General features: G+C 41.9%; 1 protein-coding gene across 1 annotated transcript in view; it reads left to right on the top strand.

Annotated features, from left to right (window-relative positions):
* Nucleotides 1-11,730, top strand: part of mycbp2 (MYC binding protein 2) — a 79,220-nt gene that overhangs the window by 36,857 nt on the left and 30,633 nt on the right. Inside the window, 21 exon segments of the mRNA XM_020609421.1 lie at nt 1,833-1,952; nt 2,073-2,154; nt 3,706-3,823; nt 3,992-4,350; nt 4,558-4,730; nt 5,027-5,152; nt 5,356-5,483; nt 5,808-5,899; nt 6,015-6,149; nt 6,296-6,379; nt 6,472-6,568; nt 6,681-6,873; nt 7,138-7,412; nt 7,900-8,121; nt 8,316-8,507; nt 9,495-9,701; nt 9,819-9,956; nt 10,719-10,897; nt 10,975-11,117; nt 11,244-11,344; nt 11,451-11,669. Of these exon segments, the coding sequence (XP_020465077.1) occupies nt 1,833-1,952; nt 2,073-2,154; nt 3,706-3,823; nt 3,992-4,350; nt 4,558-4,730; nt 5,027-5,152; nt 5,356-5,483; nt 5,808-5,899; nt 6,015-6,149; nt 6,296-6,379; nt 6,472-6,568; nt 6,681-6,873; nt 7,138-7,412; nt 7,900-8,121; nt 8,316-8,507; nt 9,495-9,701; nt 9,819-9,956; nt 10,719-10,897; nt 10,975-11,117; nt 11,244-11,344; nt 11,451-11,669 (3,383 nt within the window).

The raw sequence follows: 11,730 nt of genomic DNA, 5'->3' as shown, positions 1-11,730 counted from the left end.
TGAGGGGAGGAGGCCCCGGGGAAGACCCAGGACACGCTGGGGGGACTATGTCTCTTGGCTGGCCTGGGAACGCCTCGGCATGCCCCCGGAGGAGCTGGAGGAAGTGTCTGGAGAGAGGGAAGTCTGGGCATCTTTGCTTAGACTGCTGCCCCCGTGACCTGGTCCCGGATAAGCGGAGGAAAATGGATGGATGGGTTCTGATGACTCATTTTCTGGTTTAGCAGCTCTACCTCTTGGAGTAGGATTCCTTTTTTGCCTACTGCTTTTGTTTAGACTTGCATGGAAACTAATGTCCTTTTCTAACTGGATTTACCATCACTCATATAACAGCTGATTTGTCATTTTGTGGGTAAAACTCCAGCATTACAAGGAAATGAAATGGCCAGTACTGGGAAGAGACAGTTTTGCCGACTGACAGTCTGACAAGTATGATCCAGACAGAAGGAAGCAAATACATATGTTAGATGTGCCACTCACAGGTTCACAAACATCTTAACATCTGTGACCTTATGATCTTGGCATAACATTAAGCTTTTCAGGCATTTGACCATTAGACAAGTGAGTGTAATTGTTAAGTGTCTGGAGCAATAGTTGCTAAGGCATAAACAACAAAAACTGAACCATCCCAAATATCCTTTTCGTCTCTGAATCTTAGCTGCTTTGTATTTTTGATTCTGAAAAACAAAATGTGGTTGTGAAGAAGAGGCTTTCTTTTCTTTTTAAAGTAACCGCAACAAGATGACACCTATGGCCTTGCATAAATATTTTTCAGTTAACATATAACATGAAATATAAAATTCTGGGAATGCACAAAGAATATAAACTGCACAGATGCTTGTTACTTTGTACTGTATATCCGCAGGTCTACATCTATCTAAACAGCTCTTAAAACAGTTAAATTTCTTGCTGATAGGTGGCACAGGTTGGTAGGAAAGTGCCATTAGATGCCTGGGCCCGATTTCTGATGTCAGCTTTCAGTGACAGTTTGCCTTCAGTGTCCCCTGGACACATACAAAATGAAACCCTCAATAGAAACTTAAATGGCTTGTTGTAATATCTCACTGTTGTATGTGGAAACAATGATGCCACAGTGTCAACTACTGCAGCTGTAGACAGTTTTTCCATGTTGTTGGTACTTTCTTGAGCATCCTTCTTCATGGTATTACACTCATGAAGAGGAATGGGTGCTCCGAACCCCTCCACCAGCTTGGTGTTCCTGTCTGGGTCTTCTGTAGAGTGGTGTCCATGAGCTGAACCTTCAACCTTACCCTGTGAATCCTTGGGCCATGAGCCAGTCACTTTTTTTTTTTATTTACATCTACTTTGAAGTTAAAATATTGAAGCCTAAAGCTGTTGTTGCTTCTGCCTGGACTCAGTTACAGAGGTAAATGACAATGACCTTGTTCCTAGCCCAAAAACGTATTAAAAGTCATATTTACTCTAATGCATGGGTCTATATGCAACTTTTTCCACTCAAACACCACAACTGTGACCTCTTACACGGGGCTCAGGGTAAACCAGACGTCCTCTTCCTCATTGAGCACAGATGGATGTTAAAAAGAACTTTAAATTGTTTGCTAAACAAATAATCTGTCCATCTGTAATGGGACTGGTTGCCAAAAGCCTTTCTGTTATAGAGGTATTGTTCCCTCTTTTCTGTTTCAGCATGTTTTTCCCTGTTTTCTTTTGAGTCCTCTTTTCCCTCCAGTTCCAGTTTAGTTTTGCAGGTCTGTGCAGATGCATCAACCTCGGGGCTCTGAAGTTGCTGCTAAGCCTCAGTTCTCTCCCCTCTTTCTACTCAAATATGCTAATTTTAAGTGTTTGCCTTGTAGATGGTAGCAGTGAGCGTGGAGACAAGGATGCCAGTAAAATCACCACCTACCCCCCAGGGGCAGTGAGATTTGACTGCGAGCTGCGAGCTATGCAGGTCAGCTGTGGTTTTCACCACTCAGGTAGGTTCATTTCTCTTGCTGCTTTTGGTACATTATATGAACAAACAAGTAACAAGACTGGGCGCAGCATGAAGTAAAGAAATTAAGAAAACTGTCAGTAATTATTGTGTTGCTTTACAGTGGTGTTGATGGAAAATGGAGACGTCTACACATTTGGTTACGGCCAACATGGGCAGCTCGGACATGGAGATGTCAACTCCAGGTACAGCTTCTAGTGACTGAAATGTTTTGTATTTAATGTGATATACACCGATCAGACATAACATTATGACCACTGGCAGGTGAAGTGAATAACACTATCTGTTACAGTGCGTGGGTTGTATTAGGCATCAAGTGAACATTCAGTCTGTGAAGTTGATATGTTGGATGCAGGAAAATGGCAAGTGTAAGGATCTGAGTGACTTTGACAAGGGCCAAACTGATGGTGAGATGACTGGATCAGAGCATCTCCCACCCTGCAGGTCTTAGTGGGTGTTCCTGGTCTGCAGTGGTTAATACCTACCAACAGTGTCTAAGGAAGGACACATGGTGAACTGGTGACAGGGTCATGGATGCCCACGGCTCACTGATGATGAGGTTGATCTGCTGTATATTAAAATTTTAACTTCCATTTGTACTTTTCAAAAGATAAAAATTTATTTGAATCTTTGTTAAAATAGCTGGAAATGAGAAATACTGTACATTGGTCTGTATGAAGAGAAAGAGTCGGGCTATAGTGGTGATATCACAACTAGAGTGGTGAGGCTGTTGAATGTGTCTAAAAAATTCTCTAACTTGTCCTCATGACCAGTTTTCACTCCTTTTACATACGTTTTTCACTGAATTGTAGACATCTATCTAGACAGAATTCTGACTTTGAAATTCTGAGATGAAAGTCAGAATTCTAGAATGTTGACTTCCTAGAATGTCGACATTCTAGGAAATCAGCATTCTAGAATTCTGACTTTCATCTCAGAATTTCAAAGTCAGAACTCTGGCTTTAAACTCAGAAGTCTGGATACCTGTAAGGATCCAAGTTCAGTGAGTGAGAGAGTGGCTTTGAGTCATGATGGAGAGGAACTGCATGCTTCCCAAAAATGAGATTTAAGTGAGTTTTTGTGTGGTCAAGGAGTCCTAGAGGAAGCTATTTCATTAATGGAAGAGGAAAAGGTGAGTGAAAAAGACGTGTGTTCGTTTTTCACTGATCACTGGTCATTTATTTTTATGTTGTTACAATTTTAGATTTGTATTGTATGTTAAGCGCTTTGGTCAGCTGTGGCTGTGGTAAAGCGCTATATAAATAAAGTTGAGTTGAGTTGAACTGTAGACACATCTGTGCTCTTCCTGACAGTATAACTTGGAAACAAATGGATTCACAGAAGCTGCACAGTGAGCTGCAGTGACATGAGTTCCAACCAACTGCCACACAGGCTCCTTTGTAAACAGTATTAGGCAGGTGGTCATAATGTTATGGCTGAACGGTGTATGTCAAGTGAAAAGAATTTTTGCAGTATATACAGTAGCTCATGGGTAAATAAAATGCAGCATTTCTTAGTTAAACCTTAAGTAAAGGTAGGAGAATGGACAGATCTAAATGCGAAGTGTGAAAGACTACACAAAAGTTGCATTGCTCAAAATTCTATACACCAGGAAGGGTATCAACGCTTTTTGCTGTTAGACTTATCTTTAGGAAAGCTAGCCATAGTCTCACTTTGACATTTTGAAGCATACTGAGGAAAGTGCACTCCTTAAACTAAATGTTTCTACCTGCTAGGGGTTCTCCAACTCTTGTGCAGGCCCTTCCAGGTCCGAGTGTCCAGGTAACAGCAGGCAGTAACCACACAGCTGTGCTTCTTGTGGATGGGCAGGTCTTTACATTTGGCAGTTTTTCGGTAAGAAAAACATCTGTCATTTGTAACCAAACTTTTTTTCTAATTAATGCACAATTCTTGAAATCCAAAATTTCATATTTAGGATGTCCATTACTCCACACCTGTATAGATGTACTGTAGTTTGTCACAAAATGTTCTAAAGAGTGAATTTGTCTCCTTGTCCTACAGAAAGGACAGCTGGGCCGGCCCATCCTAGACATGCCCTACTGGAATGCCAAGCCATCTCCCATGCCCAACATTGGTGCCAAGTATGGACGAAAGGCTACCTGGATTGGTGCCAGTGGAGACCAGACATTCCTGAGAATCGATGAGGCTCTTATCAACTCTCATGTTCTAGCTACGTCAGAGATCTTTGCCAGCAAACACATTATTGGTCTTGTGCCCTCCTCTGTGTCTGAGCCACCTCCATTTAAGTGTTTGCTTATCAATAAAGTGGATGGGAGCTGCAGGACCTTCAGCGACTCTGAGCAGGAGGACCTGCAGGGATTTGGGCTGTGTCTGGATCCTGTGTATGATGTCATATGGAGGTCAGTCCAAGACCTGTCCACAGTGATAAACAAAATACTATTCATTTCAGTTACCATGTATGTACCATAAATTGCACTGTCTTCAGGCCATAATACCAGTATTGATCTCAGTTTTTTTAAGATGCAAATAAGATTGACCTGTTCATCTTCTGATTTTTAATCCTTTCCATGTGTTTGCCTTGATCCTTGCTCTCTGTGCGCTTTTAGGTTTTTGCCAGCTTCAAGAGAGATGTGGTGCTACAATGCAGTGATAGCTGATGCCAGAATGCCCTCTGCTACAGATCTGCAGTCTCGTTGTAGCATCTTAAGTCCAGAGCTTGCGTTGCCCTCAGGATCACATGCCACTACCACCCGCTCTCATGGAGCCCTACACATCCTTGGTAATCCTCTGCACTAGCTGTATGAATCTTTTGTGTATTTCTTAGGATGAATATACAGTATATAATGAATGCTATGATAAATGTTGCTGGGTCACCAGACATTTGTTTATCCGAAAGGATTTTTCATCAGGCTGTGCTTTAGCTATGCCAAGCTGTGATATGTTTCCACTACAGCCTCACACCAGAGGATAGCCAGGATTTTCTCTTAGATTATAGCCAAGCCGAGTGCTATATGAACAATGCTGTTTATCATCATTCAGTGCTAAGAAGTGTTGTATACTGGGGTGTCCAATTAGGTTGCCTGGATACACTGGCAGCAATGCAGGAGCTGAAAATGGGCATAACCAATGCAGAGGAAGAGACCCAGGCAGTGATGAAGGTTTATTCTAAGGAGGACTACAATGTGGTGAACCGCTTTGAGAGTAAGAGAACTCGTGTATGATACAATATGCTGGGACAGCCATTTGAGTATTGCATGCTTTGATTTGATGTTGTGATTATATCAAGTCAATCCAAACTCTGACCTGTTACTGTACGTCAAAGATGCTGCCATAGTGGATAAAAAAACAGTGCTTCTGTGTTCCCTCCCTACACAGCCTTATTGATCCAGTGTGTGATGTTACAGGTCATGGAGGTGGCTGGGGATACTCGGCCCACTCTGTGGAGGCTATCCGCTTCTGTGCTGATGCAGACATCCTGCTGGGTGGGCTGGGCCTGTTTGGAGGGCGAGGGGAATACACTGCAAAGATCAAGGTAACTAGTCATGTTTTTCAAATTAAGAGCCATCTGATTTTTAGTCATATCAAGCTTTTTTTAAATCAGTTTTTTTCTGGATTGTTCATTGGAATATTACCCAGTTTGCTGATGTGAGTATTTACAAAACATCTCACAAAAAATATGTAGTCAGTCGTCAAAAACATTTGTTTGTTAATCAATGCAAAGCTAGGATAATTGCACTGCAATTGATACACCTCCTGAAATGAATATATCACCATTGGAGGATTAGGCAATCTGTGGATTAATTGAGATCAAATTACAGGAATTTAAAATATATTAACCCATCCTATTATTATGCAGCTATTTGAACTTGGACCTGACGGGGGTGACCATGAGACAGACGGCGATCTACTTGCTGAGACTGATGTACTGGCCTATGACTGTGCTGCTAGGTACAGTTTACATATTCTTATGTTTCTCTTCTGTTCTCACAAGTATGTTTGCCTGAGAAATATATTTTAGCCTGATATGATCTTTATAGTTGATTGATGGGGTTTTTATATCTAGGGAGAAATATGCCATGATGTTTGATGAGCCAGTGCTGCTGCAGCTGGGCTGGTGGTATGTTGCCTGGGCCAGAGTGTCTGGTCCCAGCAGTGACTGTGGCTCCCATGGACAGGCTACCATTACCACTGATGATGGGTAAAACTGCTGCGTTTAAAATTAGTACATCGTGTACTTTTTTGACTGGTAGTGTGTGTGTCATTTGGTCACATTTAAATTATGTTAAATGTGAATAATATTTGAAAATTTGTCACAGCCTTTGTGTTGTTTTTTTCCCCCTTTAGTGTTGTCTTTCAGTTTAAAAGCTCTAAGAAGTCTAACAACGGTACAGATGTTAATGCAGGTCAAATACCTCAGCTGCTTTACAGGCAAGTAAAATTCCTTGCGCTGCAGTGATGAAAACCTGTTTTGTTTATAGACCTGTCACGATTTTGATTTTCTGTTTCTATTTTAACATTAGACTGCCTTCAAATGATGGCAATGCATCCAAAGGGAAACAACAGACTAGTGAACCAGTCCATATCCTTAAACGCTCGTTCGCTCGTACAGTCTCAGTGGTGAGTACTGTGTTTTGAATGGTGTTTTGGCACATATTTCTCCCCAAGTGTTTTGACAAGTACTTTTATTTTACAGCTCTGTAAGTGGCTGTCTACCTCTGTGTTTTGGTAGGAGTGTTTTGAGTCACTGCTGAGTATCCTTCACTGGAGCTGGACCACCCTGGTTTTGGGTGTGGAGGAGTTGCGAGGGCTGAAGGGCTTCCAGTACACCGCCACTCTGCTAGACCTAGAGAGACTGCGCTTTGTTGGCACCTGTTGCCTCCGCCTGCTCAGGGTCTACATCTGTGAGATCTTCCCCATTGCTGGTAGGAACACGAAAGTGCTTTATACATAATATATTACTTTAGAAAGAAAAATAGTTTAGGTAGAAAGTCACAGTGCTGCTCCTTGCAAGTTATTAATGTATATTACATGACTTGAAATTTGAACTAAGAATAAGCAACGCATTTTCCTTTTTTCACATAAAGTAAAGTTTATCAAGGTATTATTTCAGAACATAGATTTAAAATGTTTTATTTCATGCCTATGAAAACATCTCATTGTTTTTTTTCTGTCTGTTTGATTTCTAGCTAGCACCAAAGCTGTGGTGGAGGAGTCAAGCAAGCTGGCAGAGTGCGTGGGAAAGACACGCAGCCTGCTGAAGAAGATCCTGTCAGAAGGCATGGACAACTGCCTGACCAAGTTGGACAATGACCCCCAGGGCTACTTGTCTCAGCCTCTTACCCTGCTTGAAGCTGTGCTACAGGAGTGCCACAACACCTTCACTGCTTGCTTCCACTCTTTCTACCCAACCCCGGCTCTGCAGTGGGCCTGCCTCTGCGACCTACTCAACTGCCTAGACCAAGTAATTTGCTGACATACTTTTTTTAAAAGGAATGTGACAGCAGATTGCGTCACTGCACTTAAGAGAGGTTTAAAATAGGGATGCAGTTAAATATTGTTTGTATTATCATTGATATATGATTCCACAATTAGATATACAGTATTAATCTCTTAACTATTAAATATTAATCATTTAGTAGATAAAATATCAAAGAATAAAAAGTAAAATGCCCCATCATATGTTTTCCCTGGTCTAATAGTTCAAACTTTTCCTTCACATTGATTTAAAACGGAGAAAAAGAGCAAAGTCTTACAGTTGAGAAGCTGTAACCAGGCATTTTTGCTTGGTAGCTGACTGGAGTTTCTGTCAGCAATCTTATTGTTTTATGACTGTTTTTGAATAAACAATAAATACAGAAAAATACGGCATGTCTACCTTGGTTTTTGAGATACAGACTTCAAAAGATCGCAAAATCATTGATTCTTTCACGTCCCCCCCTGTATTTCAGGACATTGCCGAAGCCAACTTCCGCACGTCTAGCAGCCGTCTGCTGGCAGCCGTAATGTCAGCTCTGTGCAACACCTCAGTCAAGCTGACATCCATCCTGCCCATTGCATATGATGGGGAGGTGCTGCTACGTTCACTGGTCAAACAAGTCAGCACAGAGAATGACTCTGCTCTTGCTCACCGCTTCCCCCTGCTGGTGGGCCATATGGAGAAATTAAGCCATGTGAGTTTTTGCCATGAAATATTGTACATCAGGTATCCTTGCTTCAAAATGGTGGACATAAGTGCTTATAGGTGCAGTCAGTGACATGGACAACATGGTGGCCTCTGATCATTACCATATCCTATTTTCATGGAAGCAGGATGTGGGTATGGAAACTCAGTCCAGTGATATCCTATTTGTTTCATATTCCATAGACGGAGGAGAACTTGATGGGTATGACCAGTTTCCGGGAGGTACTGGAGAAGATGCTGGTGATTGTGGTGCTGCCAGTGAGGAAGAGTTTGAGAAAAGAAGTGGAGCTGTTCTCTCCACACCTGGTCTCCAACACCTGTGGTTTGCTGGCTTCCATAGTGTCTGAGCTCACAGCCTCTGCCCTGGGCTCTGAGGTAAGTTACTTAGTACTGTACATACATGCACCCACACAAACACCCACATAAGGCCTGTTTGTAGAGACACAGAGTTTGGCTTTGGTAAACATATACACAAGTCTAGTGTCTTTTCCAAAATTCCAATGTGCTCTTAACATGCTCTTGTGCGGCTTTTTTTAAGAAACCTAAAACAGCCATTTCTAGTGTTTTTGTAAACTTCTGTTTGTTTCGGTCCCAGACATTTACATTGTAATCATTTATCTCCACCAGATTAACTTTTGTTTTTTTAACAGTTTGGATCACAGTTTAATCTGCTTCCAAGTCTGTTGAGATTTGAATCGTCACAATACAGCTTTCTTAGCTGTAGATGAGATTAGTCGCCCAGTCTTTCCTCCTGCCTCATGTCATGTCCTTTTATATAAAGCTCTATTGTTATGGAGGTGACAGACATGGTGTCTTTGCTGTTGCCAAAAAACATTAACAGAAAGGGGTTTTGTGTTTTACTGAGTCATTAATTGGGCAGGACACACGTCTGTCGCCCTCCCCTTTTCACACTTTTTATTTAATTATCACTGTTCACACACATTCCCATGTACTGCAGTCAGGACTCTTCACCACTTGTTGTCATAGTAACATCTCTGGACGACAGCACTCGAGACCACAGTTTTCCTTCCCAGTCTGTTGTCAGAGAAACTGTTCCTCCCCAGAGCACCCTGATAGGTCCCTCTGCAGCTGTGTCTGGCTCTCTGTAGTTAGCACACTGATATAAATAGTAGGCTAGTAGTTTATATTACTTAAAATAGTATGTCTGACATATGTTTTGATTTCAAAGATTTTTAGTTCATTTCAGATGTATTTTTAAAGAATATCCATTTAGTCTCTGCACTGTTTTTGTGTCTAAATAAAAGACATTGCTGGCCCTCATAATAAAACAGGTGTTATACATTCATCCATGAAATCCATTCATGTTATAGCAGTACCTGGGTAATATGTTTTACTGTCAAGGTTGATGGGCTGAACTCTCTCCACTCCGTGAAAGCATCTCCTAACCGCTTCACTAAAACAAGCCAGGGCCGGAGTTGGAACACGGGAAATGGCTCCCCAGATGCCATCTGTCTGACAGTGGACAAGCCAGGCATTGTGCTGGTGGGTGTCTGTGTCTATGGAGGAGGGGGCATCCATGAGTATGAACTAGAAGTGCTGGCTGATGATGTAAGTGATAAAAAAAAAAATTCAGCAGATTTTTTTTAATTTATTTTATTTTTAACATTTTACACGTCTTCTGGAATGCATAACTGTTTTGTTCCATGTTGTTCCCTAACCTTTCAGGCGCAGACAGAGCACCCAGGGGACTCTGCACATTCTCACAGATGGACTTCTCTTGAGCTGGTGAAGGGTACTTACAGCACTGATGATTCTCCCAGTGATATTGCTGAGATTCGTCTGGACAAGGCTGTGCCACTCAAGGTGCATTGAAAATTCAAGAAAATTATACATATACAGTTGCTTTGGAAAGTGTTCAAACCCCTTTGCTTTATGAACATTTTGAGTTGAAAATATCATTTCAGATGGACAGAACTGGTATTTAAAAAATTTCCAGACATTCGGCCAGTTTATCCCATTTTTCTTGCCAGAGTCTCTCAGGCTCTGTCCAACTGAGTGGGAATTAACTGAACTGCCATCCTCAGGTCTCTCTACAGATGTTCTATGGGGTTTAAATCTGGGCTTTGGCTGGGCCACTCAAGGACAATCAAAGGCATTCTTGTGCTGAAAGGTGTTATGTGCACTCTGAAGCAGGTTTTCTTCAGGGACTTCTCTCTATATTTGGCTGCATTCATCCTTCCCTCATGTTCACCAGACCTAATTCTTGGAGTTCTGCTCAAAGAATCCAGTTTTTGTGTCATAAGATGTGAAAGACACTTTCCTCATTCTGTTCGTCTTTAAATGCTGTTGACAAATTACTGCCTTGCTGTATACTCAAAGTGGCTTTCATCAAACTATGCTACCATAAAGGCCTGATTTGCCAATGGGTAAATGATATTTATCAATTTAAAATTAAATTTATCACACAGTAAAGTTTGTAAAGGGTGAAGCAGTCTGAATACTTTCCAAAGTGACTGTATATAGCTTTGTGTTAGGGTGCAGCTGTTACTATAACTGTTTTATGACATCATAGAATTTTCTCGTAGTGTGTTACAGATGTGGATGTTGTCATTAATTCTGTTACAGGAAGGGGTGAAGTATGCTGTTCGACTGCGAAACTACGGCAGCAGAACAGCTAATGGAGATGGAGGTATGACCACAGTGCAATGCTCTGATGGCGTATCCTTCACCTTCAGCACCTGCAGCTTGAGTAGCAATGGGACCAACCAGACAAGAGGACAGATCCCACAAATTCTCTACTACAGGTACACATAAAGCCAACTTTTTGTAATATCTCATCTCTGAAGTATTTTTCTGACTTGAGTTTTTCTCATCACTGAAGGAGTGAGTATGATGGGGACCTCCAGTCTCAGCTGCTAAGCAAAGCCAATGAGGAGGACAAGAATTGTAGCAGAGCTCTATCTGTTGTCAGTGCTGTGGTCAGAGCTGCGAAGGACCTGCTTCATAGGGCATTTGCTGTCGATGGTAAGCACAGCAAACCTAAACATTTATTATGAAAGCGTAGGTGATTTTTGTAGAGTACTTTATACTGAGTTTAGATCAGATATGTTCAGTCTCTACAGCTTTATACATGTCCTGTATTCTTTCCAGTGGATGATATTCCCGAGTTATTAAGTTCCTCCAGTCTGTTCTCCATGCTCCTACCCCTTATCCTGGCCTACATTGGCCCTGTAGCATCATCTGTTCCTAAGGTAAGTAGTCAAACCAGGTGCGCACATCCTTCACCTCTCACCTCTTGTTGAACAGTCTCTCCTTGATTTTGGTTTTGTTCTGAAATGGCACATCTTCTTCATCCAGGCTGCAGTAGAGGTCTTTGGCCTGGTTCAAGAGTTGCTGCCTGCTGTTTCTGCACTCAACCAAAAATATGCCCCACCTACCTTCAATCCCAACCAGTCAACAGATAGCACAACTGGCAACCAGCCTGAGCAGGGCCTGTCAGCTTGTACCACCTCAAACCATTACTCTGTAATTGAGAGTGACCACCCTTACAAGCAAGCAAGCGTCACACAATACAGGGTAAGGTGTCCTCACTCATTCTAACTGCTTAGTGAGTAACCCACATTTGGAAAAGTAAGAG

The sequence above is a fragment of the Monopterus albus genome, unplaced genomic scaffold, assembly GCF_001952655.1.
Source record: "Monopterus albus unplaced genomic scaffold, M_albus_1.0 scaffold99.1, whole genome shotgun sequence".
Taxonomy (NCBI): Eukaryota; Metazoa; Chordata; class Actinopteri; order Synbranchiformes; family Synbranchidae; genus Monopterus; species Monopterus albus.
The sequence above is the reverse complement of the archived record's forward strand: the minus strand, read 5'-3'. Positions and strand labels throughout refer to the sequence as shown.